General features: G+C 37.5%; 2 protein-coding genes across 4 annotated transcripts; one reads left to right on the top strand and one right to left on the bottom strand.

Moving 5' to 3' along the window:
• The first annotated feature begins 1,108 nt into the window (after positions 1–1,108).
• LOC110892340 (PKS-NRPS hybrid synthetase CHGG_01239-like) lies at positions 1,109–4,090 on the top strand. The gene is made up of 4 exons (XM_022139508.2): positions 1,109–1,445; positions 1,610–3,044; positions 3,120–3,296; positions 3,933–4,090. The coding sequence occupies exons 1-4, from the start codon at positions 1,422–1,424 to the stop codon at positions 4,088–4,090; spliced, it is 1,794 nt and encodes a 597-aa protein (XP_021995200.1). The 5' UTR covers positions 1,109–1,421.
• A 563-nt stretch (positions 4,091–4,653) lies between these two features.
• On the bottom strand, positions 4,654–10,420 carry LOC110893943 (protein CLP1 homolog). 3 transcript variants are annotated; one of them, XM_022141101.2, is made up of 11 exons: positions 10,333–10,416; positions 9,730–9,990; positions 8,173–8,241; positions 7,989–8,081; positions 7,678–7,919; positions 6,862–7,000; positions 6,717–6,773; positions 6,495–6,629; positions 6,168–6,403; positions 5,084–5,128; positions 4,654–4,999 (listed from the first exon to the last, which is right to left on the bottom strand). In XM_022141101.2, exons 2-11 carry the CDS (start codon positions 9,922–9,924, stop codon positions 4,912–4,914), a joined length of 1,299 nt encoding a protein of 432 aa, XP_021996793.1. In that variant the 5' UTR covers positions 9,925–9,990; positions 10,333–10,416; the 3' UTR covers positions 4,654–4,911. The 3 variants fall into 3 exon arrangements, with proteins under 3 accessions (XP_021996793.1, XP_021996794.1, XP_021996795.1); XM_022141102.2 differs by having other exon boundaries at positions 4,766–4,999; positions 9,730–9,981; positions 10,333–10,420; XM_022141103.2 differs by lacking the exon at positions 10,333–10,416 and adding an exon at positions 10,250–10,265 and having other exon boundaries at positions 4,766–4,999; positions 9,730–9,981.
• Positions 10,421–27,610: the final 17,190 nt, after the last annotated feature.

The raw sequence follows: 27,610 nt of genomic DNA, 5'->3' as shown, positions 1-27,610 counted from the left end.
GACTAATAAGGTCTAGGTGGGATTATTGGCTATAGGGTGTGGTCATGACCCTCCATGTTAGAGCATTCACATTCTATCCATCAAAATATGTGAGGGGGAGTTTTTATATTATAAAGGGTATAAAAAGTGGTTGTGAGTGGAGGAGAGAGAAAATGTTACTGTTCATCTGTATATTTGAGGGGACACTGTTCACCCACCATAAATTTTTTTAATATATATTGAAAGTGGTTGTGAGTGAAGGAGAGAGAAAAATGTAATGATAATATTATTTAATTGAAAAGGAGAGAGAAAAAGTATTTGTTTTTAGTGAAAATATATTGATATAGGAGTTGTTTTTTTAGTGGAATGTATGTATAATTTGATGGATTGGATGTGAATGCTCTTAGTGCCATGTAACTCATCTCTAATCTATCATCCAAAATCACTACCCTAAGAGTGTGGTAATGGCCCAAACCACTAGCCTCTTATTTATCTTTGTATAAAGAAAAAAAGGAAATGATTTGTTGAAAAATGAAAAGGAGGGTCATGATTGCCATGTTTTAATCCATGCAAACCATGGTGGATCAATTAAGGGGGTGGTGTAACCTTTCATTCATGTTCCTAGGTAGCAAATCATGTCCCAACCATGACCCCCACACCCTATAGCCTTACATGCCAATTCCCCATATTTTAATAACGGTTATCAATCATTTGTATTTTTATTTATGGTATTATTCACCGAGCTATTTAATAACTTAATAGCCGTTAAAAAAAATAGGGTGATACTATACACACCCCCCCTAATTCCTGATTACACCCCCCCTATAAAAACATCATATCCATCAATCATTTGGTTTTTGTTTTTAGTCTTTTTTTGTCTTTTTGTTGTCTTTTTTATTTTATTTTATTGTCTTTTTTATATTTTTGTTATTATTATTATTATTATTATTATTATTATTTACTATTGGTCTTTGAACAAATAAAAACAGAAAAAAAAGCTTCAAACTTTATCACAATAGATCTGAGCCCATATGGACACAAAAATATAAAAAAGACAATAATAATGAGCCATGCTAATAGTAAATAATAATAATAATAACAAAAATATTTTTTTTAGTGAACACAAAAAGACAAATAAAAAACACAAACTGGTCATACATCCAAATAATTTCCATATTTTTTATTTTATTTACTATCTCATGGTGATATAATAATGAACACAAAAAGCTCATATGAGCCGTGCTATTATTGCTGCAAGTTCTATGTGGTGATATTAAATAGTTGATATTTCCTCCAAAATATCACCAGTTTCCTCCAAAATTGGGAACTTCAGTGCATTCGCTTCATATACTTGAGAAAGCTATTCAAAGAGCTGCATAAATTTACTTGTTCAAAGAGTGATCTATTTATGTTTCATCATAGCATTCAGAAAAGTTAAAGAGATGTCTGGATTTTCAACAGATCAGGTATAGTTTTTAATTCCCATGTTTCAAGTTTCAACTTAGTTATATAATCTAGCTAGGTTAAGGGTCTTGTTTTAGTTTAAATGGGTTTGTTTGGATAATATATATTTTGTAACTACTCAAGCTTGTTCACCTAAATTTTGTAACTAATATTAGTTCACTTTTAGGTGTTCAAGTCTCGTGAAGAGTTGATGGAATGGGTTAGAAACACCGGACGTAGTCTTGGTTACGCTATTGTGACTAAAAGATCGAAAGCTAAAAATGGCTACGTGTCTAAAGTTGTACTTATGTGTGATCGTGGTGGTGTGTATAAATCAGATAAAGATTCAAGTAGAGAGACCGGCACTAGAAAGATAAATTGCCCGTTTGAAATGGTAGCGAAATTTTCAAAAAAGAATGGTTCTTGGACGTTAAAAGTAAAACCTGGTGAGCATAATCATCCACCCGGAGAATATATGGAGGGACACCCAATCCTCAAACGATTGACACCTAATGAACACCAATTGGTGGCAGAGTTGACGGGGAAGGGTGTGTTCCCAAAAGATATTTTAGGTGTTATCAAGGAGCGTGATGAAAATAATGTCTCTACAATTAAAAACATATATAACGCACGTGATAAAATTCGAGCAACGGATCATAAAGGGAAATCTTTGATGGAGGTGCTAATGTCTCATTTAAATGATAAAGGGTTTTTTGAAATTTCTACCAATAGAGTTTCAAACATGTTGGAAGACTTATTCTTTGTTCCTAAAATCTCATACAAGTACTTCCTTGATTTTCCACATGTGTTGCTTATGGATGTCACATACAATACGAACAAGTATAAATTGCCTTTTCTTGAAATTGTTGGTGTAACTTCTACCAACAAGACAATCTCCATAGCTTTTGCAGTTATGCGTAAAGAAACAGAGGAGAAATATCTTTGGGCATTAAACTGTTTAAAATCAACTCTAGATGAGAGGAGCATGCAACAACCACGTGTTATAGTTACGGACAGGGAGTTAGCTCTGATGAATGCATGCGAGAAAGTTTTTCCGAATGCTACCCGATTACTTTGTAGGTGGCACGTTTCTCAAAGTATATTTAGAAACTGCAAATCATTTTTCACCACGGATCATGATTGGAAAATCTTCAATATAATGTGGAATGCACTCGTTATCATCATTATTATCTTTGCAGATGTTTTGGATTACTTGAATAGTACTTGGTTAAACAAGTATAAAGAAATGTTTGTGTCCGTATGGACTAACGAATGCTTACATTTCGAAAATCTGACAACTAACAGAGCTGAAAGCCAACATGCCAAGCTAAAAAAATTCTTGAATTCAGCAAATTGTACCTTAGATAAGATTGTTCGTCACATTGATGAAGTAGTGAACTCGCAATATACAATTGTTAAAGATAGCTTCGAAAAAAGTAGAACTGTTCTAATGCATAAACACAACCTACCAATGTTGAAGCTATTACATGGCTCTGTTTCTCATGAAGCACTTGATATAATAATAGCAGAGCGTCATTTAAAGCGTTCACATTGTCGTTGTCAAGTTCGTAAGTGTTATGGATTACCATGTGCTTGTGAAATCTCAAAGTATAAGAAAGCAGGTCAGTGTATTAAACTAAGATTCGGTCGATGTGCTTGGTAATATTTAAAAGCTGACAACTTATGTTTTAATGCAGGTCAATCTATTCCTTTAGATTCGGTCAATGAATTTTGGAGGAAACTCGAGTTACCATTATATTGTGAGGATATTACTTGTGACGTCGAGTTGGAAAGTTTTAAACAAGCCTTCGATAAGCGATCCATGCCTGGAAAGAAATGTTTACTACAAAAGTTAAAAGCATTAACCAATCCAAGTATACCTTTTGTTGAAGAGCCTGATGTTAAAAAAATACTCGTGGACGACCAACTACAAAATCCAAACAACAAACAATACCAAACCCTGCAATTCCTAAACCGCCCCTTCAACGAAGCTACTCTCAGAAGCCTCCAAGGCACAGTCCGTTTGGGAACTCCCAAGATCATGATTACACTCAAGAGCCTGCAAGGCATAGTTCATTTACGAACTATAAAGAGCAGGATTACACTCAAGAACCTGCAAGGCATAATTCATTTACGAACTATCAAGAGCAGGATTACACTCAAGAGCCTGCAAGGCATAGTTCATTTACGAACTATCAAGAGCAGGATTACACTCAAGAGCTACTCGAGTTTAGAAATAAGTACACTAAGGCTTTCTTAGGCTCATTCAAAGATGTGTTCACGTCCTTGGCTTGGTCAGGATCGGGGTTTGCACCTGAAAAACACTGGATGATTATGCCAGAGGCAGGATTCTTGATTGCGAACAAGTTTAATGTGATCGTTCATTTTTTATCTCAAGAAAAAAGAAACAGTTCTACTTGTTTTTCGCTTTGGAGAGGCCCTCACGAGTTCGCAGAAAAAAAAAATAATTACAATTGCACACGTGAATGGTAACCATTTTATAATGGTAGAATTGCAAGGAGAGTATCCAATTGCCAGCACAAACAACCTATGGAAATTAATGAGAGAAAATGATGCAGCTGGCTGGGAGAATATATTTGAATCACGTCAAAATATGTATAAGTCTTGGATAGCACAACCTGCTACATTTGGGGGGAGTATAGATTAAACCTCGGTATGTAAATTATTAAATGATAATAATTTTGTAAAAAAGTACTTATTTTTATATAGCTTTTGTTACAGCTATAAATATAATTTGATAAATTATAACAATAAAAACTAATAATAAATACTATATCATAAAAATAATAATAATAATAATAATAATAATAATAATAACTAATTAATAAACAAATACAAACAAATACTAAATAACTAATAATTAAATAAATGAATAAAAAAAAGACAACAAAAAGACAAAACAGGCTAAAAACAAAAACCAAATGATTGATGGATGTGATGTTTTTGATAGGGGGGGTGTAATCAGGAATTAGGGGGGGTGAGAATAGAATGAGCCAAAAAATATACAATTTAATATTTGTTTTTATTTATTTGAAAGATTATGTTTAGGCCGGCCTATTCCCTGTGCAGGGTATGCAACCGTACAAAGCCCACTATTCTCGGGTGCCCATAATTTGGCAAATTCCTTGATTTTAGGCCGATAATTTGAACTCGAATATGGAATGATTATGGCTGTAACCGCGTGATTTAGGTCCCTTAACATGACAAGTGTTACGTATACAGGTCTGTCCCTGGTCATTAGTGACATTTATAAGTGCTAAGTTGCACCCAGAGCCAGCCATTAGACCAGAGGCCCGTGTTCCCGGATAGATAACACGGAAAACACAGCAATTCATGGTCCTAAAACCATCAAATACACAGAGTAAAAGATGCAACCAACAGTAATACATAATTTAAGACCAAAAGCATTAAGCACATCATAGTTTATATGATTTTACCCAATTCTAATACCTATGAATCCAACGAACTCTAGGTTTCGATCCATGTTAAGCTTCCCATTAATAAGAATTTACTAGGAAGTTCCCCACCTGATGGTGCAAGATATGTGATTTTCTTCCTGAAGTAATGAATCAGAAGTGCGTGTCAGGTTTCTGAAAGGCGATACAGTGAAAATGATTATGAGACACAAGAGAGTTCAAACCTTGGAATGTCGATATCCATTATCCAAATAAAGCCAGCTATGTTACTGCATCCAGATGAAGTAAAGAAAGAATCATTAAACACCTTGAGAGAGAATTTCTTTCACTACAAGTAGATTTTCAAAATGGTTAAAACAAATTGTGTCAGATGAGTTGACTTGTAACCAGGTCAACATGTTTCCTTTTTAGCCAAGTTTCTTAGTTTATCCGTTCGGCTTGTTAGCAATAAAAAATAACTCATCATCATCATCATACTCAGTAAATCCCACAAATAGCAAAGCTAAGGTAGGATCTGAGGAGGGTAAGATGTAGACAGTCTTACCTCTACCTCGTAGGAACAGAGAGGCTGCTTCGAGTGAGACCCCCGGCTTGATAGTAGTTTTGCATCAAGCCTTGGACATAAGACACATAACACTTAGCAATCGGACAAAGGCCGATTAGTGCATGTAACCCCTTGTCTTTCGGCTATCAACGCCACCACAAGATGCATGATTAACCGTCCAACACTCTTAACATTATTTTCACGAAAATAGTAAAATAACGTTAAAATTAGTGCAATTTCACTTTTGCCCCCCGAGGGCCCACACATATATACATTATATGCGCGCACCTCAACCGGGGCGTAAGCAATAAAAATAACTAATAAACTGATTGAAGTTTCCCCTCTATTTTTCAATTGTGTCAGGTTGAGTTGACTTGTAAGCTGGTCAACATGTTTCCTTATAAGCCAAGTTTCTTAATTTATCTGTTCGGATTGTCAGCAATAAAAAACAACTAATAAACTGATTGAAGTTTCCCCTCTATTTTTCAATAAACATTAATAATTTTTTGAACGTTGAAGCGGTGATTTTGACCCATTTACTTATAAATGAATCAATTTAGCTTACCTTCTTTAAATCCCTAACAGACCGAACGGGTCAAATAACAACATATCTAAGAAAGAAACATGTCAAAAGTTGCCCAAAATGTATATCGACAAATAAAACATCATACGTCATTACACATTTTTCCACCTCTACCCGAAATTTATAGCAATTATATATAAAAAAAATTATAACTTTAGGATGGTTTGGGAACCGCTAATACCTTGAAAGAATCTGATCTTGTTCTTTGGCAAATGAAACAGCAAGAACTAGATTCAGCAAATCCCTGTTGATCTTGACCGGAACCAATCTCATGGGGTCAGCCACACGCCGCACACCAATAGGCGGCGCTGAAGCCGAGGCCTGTGGGCCACCCCCAATCTTATAAACAGCCAAATCACTGAAATTTGCGATAGTTGAACGAGGGGAAAGGTCATTTGAAACACCATAAAAATATTCCTGCATTTACGGTAACCTTTGATCATTCAGTGATAACTAAACATATTACAAAAGTCACTCGTCTATATATATAGCTTAAGTTTCTACTTACCCTTATCCTTTGGCTCCTGGCGCTAGCTCGAAACCTTTTATTCCTCGACACAACACCACCTGATTTCTTAAGTTTCACCACATCCACGTATGGCTTTCGTTTTAGAACACCTTTTAACATGCTGTAAAGTTTCTCCTAACCAACATTACAATAAGTATACAACTTTTAACATTTCTTATTTCATTGATGATGTCTTAACAAAAGGAATACTTAAGCTTTTACCTGACCCAAAACAAGAACAACATTAGCTTGGAACGTATCTATTGCATGCAAAAGAAGCTGCAAAGAGAAAACATTATTCAATTCAACGTAAGTTGATGTATGCAAGTAATAATGTACGCCGAAAAAGGATCTACATAGCACATACATTATAACCAAGACCGTCGATGAATCCCATGGTGTTGATGACCATGCCTGCGGCCTTATATTCAGCATTACCAGCAAACTGCCTTTTGAGGATCTGTGCAAGCTCCTTTACAAGTACCCTATAAAGACCTGCATTAACACTACAAAGACAAGAGTAAGCTTCGTTGAAACAAAAACATAGAAACTAGAAGCGTTGTGTTTGTTTTGCAATCAGGAATCGGTATCGGTTTGTAAAATGGTGTAGTGACAACGGGTATGGAGGATTCCAAGTTTCTTGGGAATGAGCCCCATACTCCTAAACCAAACACTTCCTTAATAAAATAAAAAGTAAAATGCTATTATCGTCCCTCTGAGGTTTAACCAGTTTTGTGATATTCGTCCAAAGGTATGTTTTTCCGCATCTGGATTCAAAAGGTTTGAAATCTTGCCATTTAAATCCGGCTTGTTAACTCCATCCATTTTTATCTGTTAAGTCAGGGGTATTTTCGCCTTTTTTGTTAACTTAAAAGGCAATTTGATCTTTTTTACTTTGTGTAAAAAGACCGAATACTCCTGAAAAAGACCGAATAGCCGTTTAAGTTAACAAAAAGACAGAAATACCCCTGACTTAACAAAAAAAAATGAACGGAGTTAACGAGCCGGATGAAAATGGCAAGATTTTAAACCTTTTGGATCCAGATGCAGAAAAACAAACCTTTGGAAGAAAGTCGCAAAACTGGCCAATCCAAGACTGAGGGACGAAATGGCATTTTACTCTAAATTAAATGAAAGTGTATTTGTTGTCAACAAACAGAATGAGCAAAAGATTGTTTCATACGTGGGAGTGTTATGTCCAAAAAAGTAAACGAGAGGCATATCGGGGTGGATCCCTTCGACTGGATCGATCGGCATTTCGATTGGGGTAGCCGCAATACACCCGGGTAGGGTTATAGATCCTTGGCCAATGTCCAAATCCACAAACGTAGGTTTCCATCCTTGTTTGGCGGCCCAACTAAGAAGCGTTTTTGACAAGGTGCTTTTCCCAGAGTCTGTTGGCCCAACTACGATCACCCTGGGACCCTGAACACAATATAGTATTAATATTCTGTTATATAAATGTCAGATAACAGTTGTGAAGAAGACAATAACCTGGGAAGCATGAGAATCACTAGCAGAGGCTTTTGCACGATTTCTGCGTTCTTCAAGTACAGCATGCACATTTGCATAACTGATCATTGACGTCTATATAAAATTGAAAAAAAAAAAATAAATAATGCCATTGTAAGTAAAGTTACAAAGATGGCTCTTTTTCTTTTTCAAATAGGCATCCTACCTCATCTGCTACGTAATCAGTTTTAGTGTTATCTTGCATTTCAATTGTGGCTCCATACCATGTAAATATCTGAAATTCCAGTAAAATTAACTCAAAATCTTTTCATGGAAGGAGGTCAGATAAAAAAGCTGCAAGGTACAAAGTCTTAAAACGATCAAAGAAAAAGGAGGAACCATATAACATATTATTATATACTATGAAGTATGTATGAAGTTTTAGGCTCCGGTTTAGCAAATCAGTTGAAGGCACACCTTGGTGATCAAGTAGGCTTACCCTAATCTAGTGAGTCTCTATAAATACTAACCGTTTGTACTATGTAGTTGTAAACGTGTACCGAAATCGATATTAGTAATATCTCTCTAGTTATATGATCATAACTCAATCGCATATATTGAGTGAACCATGTGAATTCTTGTGTTTTTTAAATTTTTGTGCAAGTTTATTTGTATTGCCTTGCCCTTGCATAATCATGTACCAATACGCAGCTGAAACTAAACACCAGTTCTCCTAACAAAGAAATGCCTATTTCTAGGCCTGTAAACGAACCGAACGAACACGAACATATAATCGAACACATTTTTTTTGTTTGTGTTCGTTCATTAAGAAATCAGGCACGTTCATGTTCGTTCGTTTAAAGCCTAAACGAACAGTTCACGAACATTAACAAACGCAAACGAACATAAACAAAAAAAAATTAACTAAACATATTTCATCATCATCATCATACTCAGTAAATCCCACCAATAGCACAGCTAAGGTAGGGTCTGAGGCATGGTTGCAAAAGTCGCTAGGCGCTCCCTAGTCGGATTCGGGAGTACTCGGGAGGTACTCGGGAGTATTCGGGAGTACTCGGGGAGTAATTGGCCTGGGAGAAGAGTACTCGTGCCTCGGCAACCTACCTTGTAGCGAGTACTCGGGGAGTACTCGGAGCCTAGTCGGGACTTTTACAACCATGGTCTGAGGAGGGTAAGATGTAGACAGCCTTACCTCTACCCGTTAGGAATAGAGAGGCTGCTTCCAATGAGACCCCCGGCTCGATTAACTAAACATATTTGAATAAACATAAACAAACATAAATTAACATGATTGAACAAACAAGTCTAATATATTAAAATTCATCCGAAAAACATATCTAAATTAAAGTTCATAAATATACTAATTAGTCATATACTCATATTGATATAAGTAGTTAGAAAACCTAATATTTATATAAATCTAACTATTTATGTATTTACTAAAATTTAAACAAACATTCATAAACGAACATAAATGAACGAACACAAGGTGTGTTCATGTTCGTTCATTTAATTAAACGAACAAATTTTTTGGTTCGTGTTTGTTCGTTTATTAAATAAACGAACATAAACGAACTTCCCGCCGAACAAGTTCATGAACGTTCGGTTCGTTTCGTTTACAGGCCTACCTATTTCTACCCAAAGGTCCAAACTCATCAACCAAACAGCTAAATAATGTTACAGAAAGTCACTAATATTATAACATAGAATATAACAATACAGTTAATAACGAAGATTGAAAAGTAAGTATGCATCTGTTTACAGCAAATTTCATGTTTGGAGGGAAGACGAGCCAATTTTTGGGAGGCATCTCAGTGCCAAATATCTCCGCATTCCCGCTAAGTAGCCTGAGGCGCAGAGAAGTGTTAAAACTAACTTCAATCCTGAGCTCACTCTCTTTCTCCAGTTTCACCTGCTTCAGTGCAGGCGGACCCAACGCTGCGCCTCCATCCACCATAATAAACCTTGTGATCCAACAATGCTTCTTTATGCTGATTCAACTACCTTCAAATATCTTCAAACCCTAACTTAAGTAGGTTAGAATTTTATCATACTTCAAATAAATTATGTCACACAAGAACTGAGATTATCTAAGGTTGAAGACATTAAAATTCAAATTTAAATAACTTCAACTGGAATTCATACAGTCTGTATCAAATATCGTAACATTAGGGCAATAATTGCAGAAAAGAAAAACATTGAATCATACATGCGAAAAAATCATTTAGCACAACAACTCAATAGACAGAAAGCACATAAATAATTATATAAAAAAGCATTACATTTGGGTAGTTTTGAGAGAATTGACTAGTTAAAGATCAAAGGAAGATTTGATATGAAATGAAGAAATAGAGTGAAAATGAACCTGTGAGAGTAGAGGAAGTGTCGGAGGGCCAAACTCCAAAGTGAAACTGATTTTTTTTTGGGGGAAAACAGGGAGGGGGATTTTATGTGTGTATTTTTTTTTTTTTTTTTTTTTTTTTTTTTTTGTTAAAACCGCCTCATGTTTCGGTAACTACAATTATCAGCCCCATATTTTTTTTAGGAAAAATTATACTTTTCGTCCTTTATATTTGTACCTAGTTGCAATGGATAACCTTTACCTTTAATAATTACAGCCACAGTCCTTTTTTTTGAAAACCTATTACATCTTTCGTCCTTTACCCCAAACCCAATTAAAAGATCAGGTTAAGTTACATCACGTGCACAGCACGTGAGGGCATTTATGTCCATTCAAACTCTCAACTACTCACCATTTAAAAGCCCCAATTCTCCCCCAAATCCCTCATTTATCAGTTCCATCCTTATCTTCTCCCCTAGGTCTTCGAATTTGCATAACATCCCCAAATCCATCTACTCTGCTCGATCATCTTCTTCAGCAAGAAATCTTGCTTGTACGGTCATGACGACGAATCAAGAACCAGTACCACCAACATGGTTTATACGAGAGACCATGGATGGAGATGAAGTTCTTCAGATGTATGGTAAGTTTAGCCTAAATTCTGATCTTTTTAATGATTCAAGACAATCTACTGTAACGTGTATGTTTCTAACTAGTAAAAATTTGAAATTTGCAGTTGGTATGCCTCATCTATTCAGTATTAGGTTACATCATGGTGGTAGGTTAACCAAGAGTCCTGGTCGTGTATACGAAGGTGGTAAGGTTAATTTTGTTGACATGATCAACGTTGATATGTTTTCCATTCACGAGATTTCAGATATGATGGATGAGTTGGGTTATTCTGTTACTGACCATATATACTATTATTTCCAAAACCCTGAAAAGGATTTAGATATTGGTATTGGTATTGAAGATTTAAGTAGTGACTATGATATTTTGAACTTGTCTATGTATGTAGAATTTCATAAGATTATCAATGTGTTTACGTTACATGGTTTAGACATTATTAAGGACTTCTTTTAGTCACCTATGAAGCCACAAAAGGGCATTATAATTGAAGAAATTGATGAGCCTGGCCCTTTTGCAATAGTGCCTTCAAAACTAACTGTAACAAGAAGGTTGCATTTAGATGTTGATAACATTGGACAGGAAAGTGGGGTTGTACAGGAAGGTGTGACTGTGCAGGAAGAACATGTGCAAGAAAGTGGGGCTGTGCAGGAAGGTGTGACTTTGCAGGAAGTGAATGATCAGGAAAGTGTGATTGTGCAGGAAGGTGTGACTGTGAAGGAAGGTGTGACTGTGCAGGAAGAACATATGCAGGAAAGTGGGGCTGTGCAGGAAGGTGTGACTGTGCAGGAAGAACATGTGGACATGTTCTTGTATAATAATGCACCAGTTGACATTGAGGGGAATGTTTTAAATGAAGAGGGTCCTGAAAATGAAACAAGCACTGAAGAGGATGATAGTGACAGTGACTTTGTAGTTGATGAAAACAATTGCATGCCAGGTCATGATGTAGATATGAGGGACTACACTATGAATGTTGACATGGAAGTAAATGACACTGTTATTCATCAAGATGAAGATATAGAAGATGAAATCTTAGACAATGAAGCATTCCCAAGTGCGTCAGAGTCTGATGACAATCAAACAAGCACTAGGAAGAGACACATACATCAACAAAGAAGGAGAAATGAGAAAGTGAACTTTTATTTGGGACAAGTGTTTGGAACTAAGGAAGAGGCAAAGAAGGTCATAAAGGTTCATTCAGTTGAGACAAGAAGGCACATTGTTATTGTTAAGGATGATAGCACAAGGGTGACGGCAGTGTATCATGGTAGGTTACCTGAATTTGATGTAGATGATAATGGAGTTCATATTGAAAGTCAAGCAAAGGGCAAAGGGTCTACTGTGGACAAAGGCAAAGGGCCTGCTGTGGACAAAGGCAAAGGGCCTGCTATGGACAAAGACAAAGGTAAAGGGCTTGCTATGAATAAGGGTAAAAGTCAAGGGGAAAAATGCCAAAGTTTAAAAGAACTGGGCCTCCTGTGAATAAAGGCAAAGGTAAAGGGGCTGCTGGTGAAGGATCCAATGTACATGTTGGTGGAAGAGGCAACAAAAAAGATTTTGCACAATACCCATGTCCATGGGCCTTACTTATCTCAAAAGTTAAAGGTGAAGAAAGTTGGATGGTCAAGACTCTTCTTGAAGAACATAAATGTGTTTGTACCAGAAAAATACATGCTTGTGCTTCAACCTTTCTCTCTCAACAGATGGTTGAACAAATTGAAGAAAATCCAGATATTCCTGTCAAAGCTGTTCAAGAACAATTTCAAAGAAAGTATGCTGTTGGTGTATCCATGATGAAGGCTTGCAAGGCTAAAACAAAAGCAAGGAAGATGGTGAAAGGTGATTACTCATCACAGTATGGTCTGTTGAGGGACTATGTCCTTGAGTTGCAAAGTAAAAATCCTAGTACCACTGTTAAGATAGATCTAGAACCTGGTCATCCAAGGGATCTGACTAGATAGTTTAGCAGGATATATGTTTGTTTAGGGGGTTTAAAGCAGGTGTTTAAAGCATTAGGTGGGGATTTACTTGGTTTGGATGGTGCATTCATGAAAGGGGCCTTATCCTGGACAACTCTTAAGTGCAGTGGGTGTTGACCCTAATAATGGAATCTATCCAGTGTGTTATGCAATTGTTGAGGCTGAAAATCTAAGTGCTTGGACATGGTTCCTAGATCTGTTAGCTGATGACCTTGAGATACCAAGAAACTCAGCCTTTACTTTTATGAGTGATAGGCAAAAGGTTAGTATTTACCTGCATTATGTTTTTAATTCAGTTCTGAGATTTGATATTGGTTTGGGTTTAATTACAATCTGTTTTCCACAGGGTCTGCTACCTGCAGTTTCCAAGTTGTTTCCATTAGCTGAGCACAGATATTGTCTCAGACATATTCATGAGAATATGAAAGGAACCTTTAAAGGTAGACAATACAAAGATTTATTGTGGAAATGTGCAAGTGAAACAACAATTCCTGAGTTTCAAACTGCCATGGAGGAATTGAAAGCTTTTAACAAAAAAGCTCACTTGTGGCTGTCTAAAATCCCCCCTCTTCACTTGACAAGGTCCCATTTCTCTGGTATGTACATTGTGTTCCCATTTCTCACTTGGTCTTAACTGGTATACACTTGACTAATGATAAAAACCGATGAACATGAAGGGCATTAAGTGACATGCTACTTAATAACATGTGTGAAACCTTCAATGGCAAGATAGTGGAAGGGAGGGACAAGCCTATCATTGCTGCTTTGGAGTATATCAGGGAGTACCTAATGAGGAGGATTGTGACAATGTTGAGGGTTATAGAAAGGACTGAAGGTCTTATTACACCTTGGGCACAAGAACAACTTCAAACAATTAAGAAATATGCAGCCTTTTATCATGTGCTGTGGAATGGAGGGGATCTGTATGGGGTGAGTGGTAAACCTGGACACACAAGGGTAGTGGACTTGGCCAAAAAGACTTGTGCTTGTAGAGGCTGGGAAATCACATGTATATTGATACGCGCAAAATGCAACATATAAATTATATCAACTGTGGCATAAAACTAACCTTTTTTTAGTACTAATGTTGGAAAAAGTGTGCTCTTGTCTTCCTTTTGTATTTTCAGGATTAAATGAGCTCAAACTAACAAAAGAAGCAAAAAGACAGCAAAATCTAACATAAATACAAGAAAAGGGACAAAAGTGGATTGCCCGACCCCTCGACAGCATCCTCCCAAGCAAAACAAAGAAGGCAGAAGACTGAACACGCCCCGTGCTCAGCGAGCACGGGGCCGTGCCCAAGAAGCAGCAGAAAAGACAAACTAATAGAAGCTTGAAGCTTCTATTGCCCACCACGGGGCCGTGCCCAGCGGACACGGGGGCGTGGTCAGAGTACTGCAGGCGCATTTATTGTAATTGCGAATTACAATTAATGAAGAGAGAGAGTGTCAGACGGACACGGGGCCGTGCCCAGGCTTCTGTTCAGCATATAAATAGGAGTGCTTGGAGCCATTTCAACTCATCCCTTGGCACACCACCTCTCTCACACTTCACCCACCACCCACCACCATCACAACACCATCATCCACCACCATCATCCATTGTCCATCATAGAGTGTGTGAGTCGTCTCGGGATCCAAGATTGATCGTAAGAGTTCTTGACAATCAAAGGTCATGTTTGCCTAAGTCTCTTACATCACTTGGTGAAGACAAGTGTCTAGTGTAATACTTTTTATTTTTAATCTTTTGCACTTTTTATTTGGTTTTGTATTAATGACTTTAATAACTAGTTTCTTATGTTGAAGGTGATTCTTCCTTATCGTTTGTCCGTGGTGTCTTGACATTATTTTACTATCTATATAAAATAAAAGATTTTAACCATTCATATCTCCACGGTCTATGTGGAGGTATGTTGGCTACCTGGTTGGGGGTTAAGGGAACGGTTTGGTAAGAGTCTTTCCCTTGTTCAGTGTTTAGAGGTCCTGCAAGGGACCTGGGTCAAATTTAGTAGGATCTCCTTCAATACCCAAAGGTATTGGATGGCGGGGATCCAAACTCTTTGACCCCCTCATAAGTTAAACTACTATTAATACTATAACCCGGCTCTTTAGGACTGTATCCCTGCTGACTCAGACTACTTAGTCGAGGGTAACGTCACCTTCAAAAGAGGGGCCTACCATAATTTGCATTAATAACTTAATTAATTATCTTTCAATAATCCGACCCTTTAGGATTGTATCCTTGTTGACTCAAACTACTGGGTTGAGGGTAACGTCACCTTCAAAAGAGGGGCCTATTACAATAACTAAGATAATCTCTTAAACAAGTGCAAAAATGCGAAAATAATCAAAGGTTACACTATACATGAGTCGGATCCAAGTGATTCATCTTGTCTATCTGTTTTTATTTTTATTTTTATTTTTCAGCATTTAGTTAGTTTTATTTTCTTAGTTTTAAAATCTTTTCTAACATTTTGATTTGATTAGACATTGAGGATAAACCGGTACTAAAAGCTCTTGTGTCCTTGGACGACCTCGGTATCTTACCAACACTATACTACGTCCAAGATGGGTGCACTTGCCCATATGTGTGTGTAGTGTTAGTAAATATCGTGTTTTATAAATTTAAAACTTGGCTAAAAAGTGTAAAAAAGGCTTAAAATATATACCTAAAACATATACACACTAGCACGCATCAAGTTTTTGGCGCCGTTGCCGGGGACACAAGGATTTTAAGAAAGTTAGGAATCAACGGCCTAATCATTTTTTTTATTTTCTTTTTATTTTTTAGGATTTTTCTAGTTTTTCAGCTTCTGCAGAACTCAGCACGGGCCGTGCCCGCTGAACACGCCCCGTGCCCAGTCATTGGAACTGGCAATCTTGTTTTAAGTCAGACAGTAAGCTGAACACGGGGCCGTGCTCACTCAACACGCCCCCGTGCCCAAGATTCAGTTACTGAAAACAGAACCGTTAGATCCCGACGGTTGGTAATTTCTGACACAAACATGAGTGATGGTAATTCTTTTTACTTTCGGCACTCTTATGGTACGTGGTGTCGATTATGTGGCGGCAACCATAAAGAATTAGAATGTTATTTTCTAAATTATAAGCCCCACTATTTAGACCCATCGTCTCCCTATAACCTTAAGAGGGGCGAAAGTAAAAATAATCACTATCTCTCCCTCGAATGCGCCCAACCGGATATTCTAGGAGAAATGCTCCTTGACGAGTTAATTCAATTAGAAAATCTAATTCTTAATCGGTTAAAAGAGCTTAGGAAGGATTTCATTGATTCATCCCAAGACGATAACCAAGAAGAAGTGTTGGGATCGCATGAAAGCAACCTCGTTGTTTCCAATCTTACCTTCATATCTAGCAAAGACGTGGATGATAGTCGTCCCTGTGCCGATTGTGCCGTGAAGGACTCTCCATCGACTTCGTTCGGTGTATACATAGACCTGAGTGATTCGGCATATACCTTCTTTAACGAGAGCCCGGAAAAGGGTTGGACTTGTCCACCTAAAATAAACATAGGAATTACCCTCACCGACAACCTCTTGCGTTCTCGTCTTAGTCTAGAGCAATTAAGGTATCTTAGGCACTTTGGGGTTGTTCCAACCAGTAAGGAACCACCCGATGTAAATAAGTTCCTTAGAAAACGGAGAAACTCCATAAGACAGCTTCCAGACACGGGGCCGTGTCCAGGTCAGCACGCCCCCGTGTCCACCTAAAAGATTCTCTTCTGATTTTATCAGAATACGGACAAAATGTGTCAGGATTTTAACTGCACATAGGGCCGTGTCCAACCAACACGGGGCCGTGTCCAACGCGCTGTCGTTTTCTTTAAATGCAGCCCGATTCCTGCTCATTTTTTACCACTTCAAAAGACAGAGATTCCTGGGATCTTCACTCATACTATCCTAGGTAAGTTCTAAAAGAAGGTTCCCAAGAACCCTCTTGTCTTTTCCACTTTTATTCACTGCCTTCTCTTTCAATTTTTCAACCATTTCCTCCATTAAAGCTTGGAAACTCCATGATTCCAACCTTTAGTGTGAAGTTTGTAAGGTTACTATCCAAGGGATCTTACTCAAAGTAAGTTGTGTAACTTTGTTTTAAATTACCTGAGCTTAAAACTCGACTAAAAACCATGAAAATAATTTAAAACTCCAAGATTCCTTAATCTAAAAACCTGCAGACAACTGGACACGGGGCCGTGCTCAGCGAGCACGGGGCCGTGTCCGAGGTACTGTTTCGTAAAAATTGAGCCCTTTTCGGTCTATTTCCCTAGAAATGGCGAGCAGGACAAGCGGAACATCTTCATCAAGAAATAACCGACAGGGGAGGAGATCATCAACGGCGGAAGACTCTCTTGTAAACTATGTTTACGCCCTAAGAGAGGCTATTGATGAAATGACGGGGGTGGAAGAAGCATTGGTCGACCGTATCAACCATCTAACGGTGGGACTGGAAGGGTGTCTTCGAGAAGTAAACCTCTTGCACCATAGGTTAAACCTTCTCGCCTCTCCTCCTTTGGTACCTATAATAACCCAAAGGGCATGGAACGTGGTTCCCGAAGTCATCATACCCGCCGAGTGGTACGCTATACACCCGGAGCCTCCACAATGGATAGTACAAGGAGTCCCGGTAGGTGTCCCCCCTCCTCCGCGAGATGTTGAGGAAAATGAAGCCGCCTTCTTCCTCCCAAGGGAGATAGAAGAATGGCTTTAACAACATCTAGGAAGAAAAACATCGGCCAAGAGTCCTACTACATCGGGAAACTATTCCCGAAATTTTCTCAACAAAGAAGTAGAACTCTTTATGATAACTTTGTGTACCTCCTGACCTATTTAGTTAAGATTTTTCGCTTTTAGTTCTTTTTACTTTTCTAGGAACATTGTCTAGTTCTCTCTGTGAATGAAATGATGGTTTTAAGGTTTGGATGGTGTTGTAATAAATAAAACACACTCGGGTTGGTCAAAGATAACAAGGGAAACGAGAAACATGGCCCCCGCACGAAAACAGGGCCATCCGACAACAATTTCTTCATTACAGTAAGCTCAGCACGGGGGTTGTCCAGCCAACATGGCCCCGTGCTGAACATCCTGCAGAATTTGCCCAGTTTAGGTAACTGGACACGGGCCGTGTTCACTGAACACGCCCCCGTGTCCAAGCTTCTGTTTCTTTTCTTTAATTTTTGTTACTAGCACCTGAACACGGGGCCGTGTCCGGTCACCACGGGGCCGTGTCCAGACTGCCAGTAACATAAAATTTTGCTTTTAACACCATTTTACACATTCAATCAACCTAAAAACTTATTTTTGGGACACATTGAGGACAATATGTAATTTAAGCGTGGGGGGATGCTAAAACCTTGAATTTTGCAAGTCCTAATAACAAGCCTTACACAAAACTCTATTGGAACCGCTAATCACCCCAAAATTTTTTCAAAAATTTTCAATTTTTTTTTTACTTGTCTAAGTTTAAGTTGGGAACTCTAATTCTAACAAGGTTATATTTTTACAAATTTACAACCGATAGCGTCGTGATAAAAAGAACCAACATAAGAAAATTATGAAACGGCATGACAAGCTTAGTTAAAATTTGATTATATATACTTGATCACGTAAAAACCCATTCCGACAAAAGTGAGTTTTGAGCCTTTATAAAGCATACAAATACACATCTTTACACTAAATGCTCATTTTTCGTTTCTTGTGTGAATAGCCGCTTGGTTCTTACGACTCTAGAACTTGCCACGATAATTCATTCCCGGTCCTTACCAACTTAAACCCAAGTAAGTAAACGATGGAGACATTAGGACTAACCCTTTTTCTTTCAACACCATTATTTTCATTTTTCTTTTCACCTACCCAAAAATTCCCCCTAGTTAACCCCTTTGAGCCTAAACCTTTTCATTTCTTAACCCAAAACCCTTTTACCCACCAAAACCCCTTTTTCATTTTTTACCCCTTATTTTAGTAACAAAGCTTGGTTTTCGTGTGACTCTTGAAAAAAAATGATGATGAAGTTGGAAATAAACAAACAAAGCTCCTCAAACAAAAGCTTGTTTGAATAAATACTTCATTAAACATAAAAAGTCACAAAAACAAAATGTTTTACGAAAACCAACGCTTTTTACGCCTTTCGCCCTTTTTAACCAACCACTAACCCAACCACCCACCTTTAGCCCAAGCCTAACCATTCGCCCCAAAAGTCCTCTTGATATTTACAAAGGTATAAAGTTAAAAAGGAGGAGGATTGATTGCTTGGCAAGCTTATGGTAGAAATAAGTTCCATGCCGCTCTCGAGTGATTCACTAAAAATACACCTTCGGCCGAGAGTGAGTGATTTCCCCCGTGAGGTACGTGAACTTGTATATAAATGGAATTTTAAAAAGGTATGTTATGCCTTAATAAATAATTTATCTTATGAAATGTTTTTAATAAATCATGACGAATAGGATTGTAAATAAATAAACATAAAACCTAAATGATCTTGGAAAATCCTGACACTCTATGACAAGCCCAAAAACCTTCTCTTCTACCCATTCCATTTGTGAGTGAATAAAGCCACATTATAAAAGAGTTTTGCTTGAGGACAAGCAAAGATTCAAGTGTGGGGGTATTTGATACGCGCAAAATGCAACATATAAATTATATCAATTGTGGCATAAAACTAACCTTTTTTTAGTACTAATGTTGGAAAAAAGTGTGCTTTTGTCTTCCTTTTGTATTTTCAGGATTAAATGAGCTCAAATTAACAAAAGAAGCAAAAAGACAGCAAAATCTAACATAAATACAGGAAAAAGGACAAAAGTGGATTGCCCGACCCCTCGACAGCATCCTCCCAAGCAAAACAAAGAAGGCAGAAGACTAAACCTGTGCTCAGCGAGCACGGGGCCGTGCCCAAGAAGCGGCAAAAAAGACAAACTAATAGAAGCTTCTATTGCCCACCACGGGGCCGTGCCCAGCGGACACGGGGGCGTGGTCAGAGTACTGCAAGCGCATTTATTGTAATTGCGAATTACAATTAATGAAGAGAGAGAGTGTCAGACGGACACGGGGCCGTGCCCAGTGGGCTCGGGGCCGTGCCCAGGCTTTTGTTCAGCCTATAAATAGGAGTACTTGGAGCCATTTCAACTCATCCCTTGGCACACTACCTCTCTCACACTTCACCCACCACCCACCACCATCACAACACCATCATCCACCACCATCATCCATTGTCCATCATAAAGTGTGTGAGTCGTCTCGGGATCCAAGATTGATCGTAAGAGTTCTTAACAATCAAAGGCCATGTTTGCCTAAGTTTCTTACATCACTTGGTGAAGACAAGTGTCTAGTGTAATACTTTTTATTTTTAATCTTTTGCACTTTTTATTTGGTTTTGTATTAATGACTTTAATAACTAGTTTCTTATGTTGAAGGTGATTCTTCCTTATCGTTTGTCCGTGGTGTCTTGACATTATTTTACTGTCTATATAAAATAAAAGATTTTCACCATTCATATCTCCACGGTCTATATGGAGGTATGTTGGCTACCTGGTCGGGGGTTAAGGGAACGGTTTGGTAAGAGTCTTGCCCTTGTTCAGCGTTTAGAGGTCCTGCAAGGGACCTGGGTCAAATTTAGTAGGATCTCCTTCAATACCCAAAGGTATTGGATGGCAGGGAACCAAACTCTTTGACCCCCTCATAAGTTAAACTACTATTAATACTATAACCCGGCTATTTAGGATTGTATCCCTGCTGACTCAGACGACTTAGTCGAGGGTAACGTCACCTTCAAAAGAGGGGCCTACCATAATTTGCATTAATAACTTAATTAATTATCTTTCAATAATCCGACCCTTTAGGATTGTATCCTTGCTGACTCAAACTACTGGGTTGAGGGTAACATCACCTTCAAAAGAGGGGCTTACTACAATAACTAAGATAATCTCTTAAAGAAGTGCAAAAGTGCGAAAATAATCAAAGGTTACACTATACACGAGTCGGATCCAAGTGATTCATCTTGTCTATCTGTTTTTATTTTTATTTTTATTTTTTAGCATTTAATTAGTTTTATTTTCTTAGTTTTAAAATCTTTTCTAACATTTTGATTTGATTAGACGTTGAGGATAAACCGGTACTAAAAGCTCTTGTGTCCTTGGACGACCTCGGTATCTTACCAACACTATACTACGTCCACGATGGGTGCACTTGCCCATATGTGTGTGTAGTGTTAGTAAATATCGTATTTTATAAATTTAAAACTTGGCTAAAAAGTGTAAAAAGGGCTTAAAATATATACCTAAAACATATACACACTAGCACGCATCTGTCACACCCCTATTTTCCACGTGTCACCGGTGGGCCCGGTGGGGGATTCCCTGACGTAGTTGATATCGTCATAGTCAAACATACAAGATATAAATGCACAGCGGAAGCAAAGAAAGATTTATTTCAACTTAAAAATATTGTAATATTCGAGTATCACAAAATAGTCGAAATAGATCCACAGGCAGATTCAAACAAAAAGTAAACTTCATTTCAACAGACTTCATGCATCCTAAGCTTGCGAGACTTCTATGGATGTTAAGGAGTGACCAGCCTATTACGCGTAGTACCTGCACTTAGACTTTTTTAAAAATACGTCAGTTTACACTGGTAAATACAATTTAACTGACTCATTTTGAAAATGTTTAAAATTGATTTAAATGCCCGAGGCACAAAACTTTTTATAACTTGGGATAATTATTTGCTTAATAATCTTGTAAAAGAATTACATGTTCGTTATGCGTTCAGTGGCCCTGGTCGTGCCGGGTTAAAGATTAATAGACACACCACTTAATATAATTCCGCCGCAAGACTTCTCTCGACCGACGATTATATTTTTAATGAAATGCACTACGGGTGTACGCCTACACCCGTGTGCTAAGGTCGTGGCCATTCTTTGAATGATGCCAAGGATATCCGGGACATGGTCATTAAACCCCCAAAGGCGTTAAACAAACAAAACAACATTTTTAAACGGGTTAATTTGACAACACTTAGCCATCAACTGGTTAAGGTCAATTCCCCGACCAAGCGGTATTTTATATACCGTACCCTAAGCCCGTATAGGGAAAATAAGTTAAACGTATTTACCTGAGCAAAGTATAAATCAAAAACAGCGAGTGCACGTAGCTTTTACTGGGCTCCTAGATCTGGAAATTAAGGTTTTAATGACCTATTAGAATCCTAACGGGTCTTAAGCTTAGACCGGTTAGTTTTATATAAAGATTACGGTTTTAAACGCACGATAAGGCGAAGACCGTTTTAGAATGTGGTTTTGACCCAACAAGCTTGCATGCTTGTTTAATATGGGTAACATAATCATATTCTGGATTTTGAGACCAAAAAGATATGGTTTGACCCGTTTCGGCTAAAATGGCCAAACTAGTCACATAAGCCGATACGAACGCGTATAGTGCGTAACGAGTAACCATAAGAGTCAAATACAAGTTTCTGAAGTTAATATGCTTAAAATATGTTGTGATATTAGAATGATACCTTCCATTATGCCCCAAATGGTTTTAAACCAAAACTATGCCTCATAAGGGCGTTTTGGTCATTTTATAAGGTGTAAAAAGGTTAAAATAATAACCTGAGTTACAGGTCTGATTAAATTAGTAAATATACTTAATTTACTAAGTTATAACAGTAGAGTATCCAATCTTTGTGAAATTTATTACCTTTAACCTTACTATGCACCGTAGGGGCATTTTAGTAATTTCACAAGTGCCAAAAAGGTCAATTATGGAATTCCGAGTTCAAAACATTTGCCTACTATTTAAAATATAAAAATTCACTGATTACATCAGTAAGTTCAACCCCTTAAGCTAAATACGGTTCTAGTGCATACTTATGCGTTAGAATGCTTAAAAAGGCGATTTGGAGCCATTTTCGGGTTTTCTGTAAAAAGCTGATATTTTTAATATTCCAGAAGGCTCAAAATAATTTATTTATCATAACAAATCAGTAGAAATTGTTTGAGGTCAAAAGGATTTGTAAAACTCATTTTATGGCTAAAAAGGGCAAAACCGGCATAAACCGAATTAATCTTAGAACACTAAGTTATGCTCAGCCTAAAAATAAATAAAAATCTCCAAAAATCCCAAAATATTATTTTATAACAGTGGGTAAAAAGTTTGGTATAAAAATTTTGGGTTTTGATAGGCTATATGCAATTCACGCCATTTAATTAGTAAAGAAGCTCTTAATTACGCTATTGAGCATAACTCTTAATTTAGACCTCAAACTGACCTCAAATTTTGGGTGCAAGTTTATAAATTAGTAGCTAAGGTGTCTACTCTTTTACATTTTCAAAAATCACATTTTAAGGTCAAATGGGCATAATGGTCAACATATAAGCGATTAACGGAAACATGCATGTGAATAGGATATCTAATGAACCAAGTTGTATAATCTCAGAGAGTTATACTAACATGCAAATAGGTCCAAAAGAAGCTCTAAGGCAATCCTAATCTTGGCTTAAACGGGTCAGAACTGATAGTCAAAGCAATAGTCAAACTTTGCGACTTTCGGTTCCAAACCGAGCCTAAACTGAAAATTGTCGAGTTAAACATGTTGGAACATATTCTTACATTAATTACCAAGTTATTTTAATGATCAAACAGGTTGCATGTACCCTACATTGCTAATTATGCATTAATTCGCAAATAACCTTTCTGTTGACTTTTTATAATAAGCTTTGACTCAACAATTAACATAGTTAGAGTGGGAATCTGGAAATACCCTTTTAAGGGTTTGTTACCCACCTAATTACCTACTTAAAGGTACTTTTAATTCGTGATTTGACAGAGCACATTTTAATTAATCACGAAGTCAAACCTTAATTACGACGGTTTGACTTTTAGCTAATTAACTAAGCTAAAACGAGTATGGAAGGGTTAAGGACACTTACAAGAGTCCTAATTAGGATTAGGGATGCTAAGGATGAGTGCTTGCTGTCCAGAGAGCTCCAGAGAGTATACTTGTGAACTTTGCAAATGGATGAACACTTGGTTCACAACTCATGCTCCTTATATACAACATTTGATCTTACAAGATGGTGCCAAACAAGTCTACACTTGTTGTAGGATCATCCCACATGTCCCTAATGCATGAAAACCAGTTTGCACAGCCCCTGGTATCATTTCATAGGCTCATAAGTCAGTTAACAGCTTTAAACTGGCAGCTGCAGGTGAATTTTGTCGCTGGCACCCTGACGCGGCCCGAATAAGGTTATAGGGGACCCTTACGCGGGTCGCCTGACCTGTCAGAACCAGCCAAACAAGTTTTAAACTTTGCATTTTCAGTCCATGGTCCTTTGTAACGTGGTTTTAAGTCCCTAAATTGCATTTTTAGCTCTCTAACTTGATTTTTATGGGCCTTGGGACTTTTACTAACTTGGTTAAGTCCTTGATTAACCTTGTAACCACTCATAAGGCCTTAGAATTCAATGTTGACGCTTTTAACCCCTCGAACACGAATTTGATCATAACTTTCTCATACGATAACAAAACTTTATGAAATTTTAACCACATATTCTAGTGAGTATATTTTATCGTTACAAAGCTTCGGGTCTGCCAAAAGGTCACTCAGAGGTATACTTTGCACATGTTGACACTTTTAGCCCCTGTAGTTTGTAATTCCTCACTTTTTTTCATATTTAGCTTCGTATGATCCATGATTTATTCGTTTGAAGGTATAAACATTATGTAGGGCTATTTTAGAATATATTTATCCATTGTTGACACTTTGGACCCTTATATTCACATAGTTTCCCCGTTTGTCAACTTTAGTTCCTCTAAAGTATTCTTTCACACGTTCAGAACTTATGACACGTGTTTATACATTATTGGACATAAATTTTCAAGGTGTTACAGCATCATATATTATTAACTGTTTGTGACTGACTTTTATCATGTGCAGTGCTCATTGTAAACTGATTGTTCATGATTGTGACAGGCATACCCTGCAGACATGCAGTGGCTGCAATTGGTTCATGGCTACTAATGGTCAAAGAGTTAGTGCTTTGGAAAGCTGGGTTGATCCAGTCTACACAATAGGCAGGTGGAAAGAGGTGTATGCTTTCAAGATAAACCCTATAAATGTCAAAGCTCTATGGCCGAAGACTGAAGTTCCTATTAAGATAACACCACCAAAACATCACAAACAAGTGGGTAGGCCAAAGAAGGTTAGGAAAAGGTTAGCCGTGGAGATAGAGGATGAAGGCTCAAGCAAGAAGAAGGGCATGTTATCAAAGAAGAATATCAAGGGTGTATGTGGAAAATGTGGGAACACCAGACACAATCAAAGGACTTGTAAGGGGCAAGGTGAAAAAATGAAGGACTAGATCTGTTGGCAGGGGTTTAACTTTTGACTTTTGGTTTGTTATGGTCTGACTTAGTACTTTATGGGATATGTATTAACTCTAGATGTTTGGAACATGTTTAAAACATGTCTTTTATAACTTAGTTATCTATGCCAATGTGGCAGTTTTTGTTTGTTTGCAATTTGCATTGTGTTTGCCATTTACATTGTGTTTGATGTCTACAACACTTGAATGGGTCAAAACAGGTCATTGTGTTTGCCATTTACATTGTGTTTGATGTCTACAACACTTGAATGGGTCAAAACAGGTCATTTACATTGTGTTTGATGTCTACAGCAGTTGAATGGGTCATTTGTCTTGTTTGTTTGCAATTTGCAGCCATTGAATGGGTCCAAACAGGTTATGTGCTGTTTGCCAAACATGTTATGTCCAAACAGGTTATGGGTCAAAATAGAGACTGTCGAAACAGGTCAATTATGTGTTGCTTGCCAAACAGGTTATGGGTCAATATAGAGTCTGTCAAAACAGGTTATGGGTCAAAATTCCGTTTTGCAACAACAGGAAAGACAATATCATTTGCCGAAGCCAAAGGTACTTCATTACATTCATTATATTCATACCAAAGGTACTGCATTACATCAAAACTACTTACATATCACATTTTCATACAAAAACTACTTGCATTAAACCGCATTACATCAAGACTACCACATTACATCTAGACTGCTTTGCATTACATGGACAAATACACGATGAAGCAAACCCAACTCAAAATCAAAATCTTTTTCAGCTTCATTGTCTCATATTTAAGTTCTTTCACCTTCTCCTCTAACATGTTTCTGTTTCGTAGCAGACTTAGGATGATGTTCACACATGAATGGCAATTGGACTGATCTACCCATCCTATGAATCGACATGTCGATCCTTGATCAGGACACCCATAAAAACGGCGACCTGGGTTCCTATCTGTCCAAGAGGTGAGGATAACAACTTCTTTTCCACAATCGCATAACACCATCTTCGTTTATGAGCAGATGATTTAAGATCCAAACCCTAATTTTGGGTCAGCCGTCGTAGAGAGAGTTGCAGGTATGGGGGCTTTCAATTGGGGAAGAAACCCTAATTAGGTATTTGGGGGAGAAATAGGGGCTTTTAAATGATGGGTAGTTGGGGAGTTTGAATGGACATAAATGCCCTCACGTGCTGTGCACGTGATGTTACTTAACATAATTTTTTAACTGGGTTTGGGGTAAAGGACAAAAGATGTAATAGGTTTTCAAAAAAAAGGACTATGGCTGTAATTATTAAAGGTAAAGGTCATCCATTGCAACTAGGTACAAACATAAAGGACGAAAAGTGTAATTTTTCCTTTTTTTTTTTTTACTATGATACATAGCAAAGTTAAAATGAGAAAAGTGTGGGAATCTATGGCCAGTTTGAGAAATGTTTATAAGTGGTATTTCGCATATTATACTGAGTGGGAGAGCTTGAAAATGAGGCGTGAAGCGCTATGTGGTAGTCATGTCAGCAAGTGTAAGAAAGTGGCGTGATGCAAAAATAGACGTGGTGGGATGAGGCATGAAACGTGAAAGTGTGGCGTGATATGACACGTGACACACCCTATTTATTTATTTTATATTTAAAAACTATAACAAATCTAGTAAATTAAAAAAACATTAATAATAATAAAATAAAAGATATATAATGGAAATTACATAATTTATATTTATATCTATTAATAGCTGAATGGATATGAATAGTGATTTTGCAAATCACAACCATCCATTATAATCTATGGTTAGTATTATTTATGGATTCTTGGTGGATCTTGGTCACTGGACCAACTGCGGGATATCTTGGTCTTCAGACAGTTGTCCCAAACAATTCAATTAAAAAGAAAATAGAGAGACAGATGAGAAAGATAGAGAAAGAAAGGGAGAGTGACAAAGAGAGAGGATGTCAGATCCCTTCCGGCGAGCTCTCGATCGGCGATGACAACGCCGATAATATTTCACAATGGCGACTTCCGCGTCACACCGGCTGGCGACTGCCGCATATAGTGGTGGTTGTTTGAAAAAAAGGATAAATTACACTTTTCGTCCTTTATGTTTGTATTGGATTGCAATGGATGACCTTTAACTTTAATAATTATAGTCACAGTCCTTTATTTGGAAAACCCATTACGCCTTACGTCCTTTAACACTAACCTTGTTAAATGTTTTAGTTAAGTTATATCATGTGCCTTGCACATGAGGGTAGGTTAGTCATTTTACCTATTATTATATTAACATTAAAAATATTATAAAATTATAAATTCACAACACGGGTCAAACTGGG

The sequence above is a fragment of the Helianthus annuus genome, chromosome 15 (genome assembly GCF_002127325.2).
Source record: "Helianthus annuus cultivar XRQ/B chromosome 15, HanXRQr2.0-SUNRISE, whole genome shotgun sequence".
Lineage (NCBI taxonomy): Eukaryota > Viridiplantae > Streptophyta > Magnoliopsida > Asterales > Asteraceae > Helianthus > Helianthus annuus.
The sequence above is the reverse complement of the archived record's forward strand: the minus strand, read 5'-3'. Positions and strand labels throughout refer to the sequence as shown.

What these genes read in the sequence shown, in the direction of transcription:
- LOC110892340 (XM_022139508.2), top strand. Translation starts at nt 1,422, where the DNA reads ATGTCTGGATTTTCAACAGATCAG. An exon ending in CTCAAAGTATAAGAAAGCAG is followed by an intron (nt 3,045 to 3,119) that starts GTCAGTGTATTA and finishes GTTTTAATGCAG; the next exon opens with GTCAATCTATTCCTTTAGAT. An exon ending in AAAAGCATTAACCAATCCAA is followed by an intron (nt 3,297 to 3,932) that starts GTATACCTTTTG and finishes TTATAATGGTAG; the next exon opens with AATTGCAAGGAGAGTATCCA.
- LOC110893943 (XM_022141102.2), bottom strand. Translation starts at nt 9,924, where the DNA reads ATGGTGGATGGAGGCGCAGCGTTGGGTCCGCCTGCACTGAAGCAGGTG. An exon ending in GTGATTCTCATGCTTCCCAG is followed by an intron (nt 7,920 to 7,988) that starts GTTATTGTCTTC and finishes TATTGTGTTCAG; the next exon opens with GGTCCCAGGGTGATCGTAGT. An exon ending in CCAGGAGCCAAAGGATAAGG is followed by an intron (nt 6,404 to 6,494) that starts GTAAGTAGAAAC and finishes CCGTAAATGCAG; the next exon opens with GAATATTTTTATGGTGTTTC.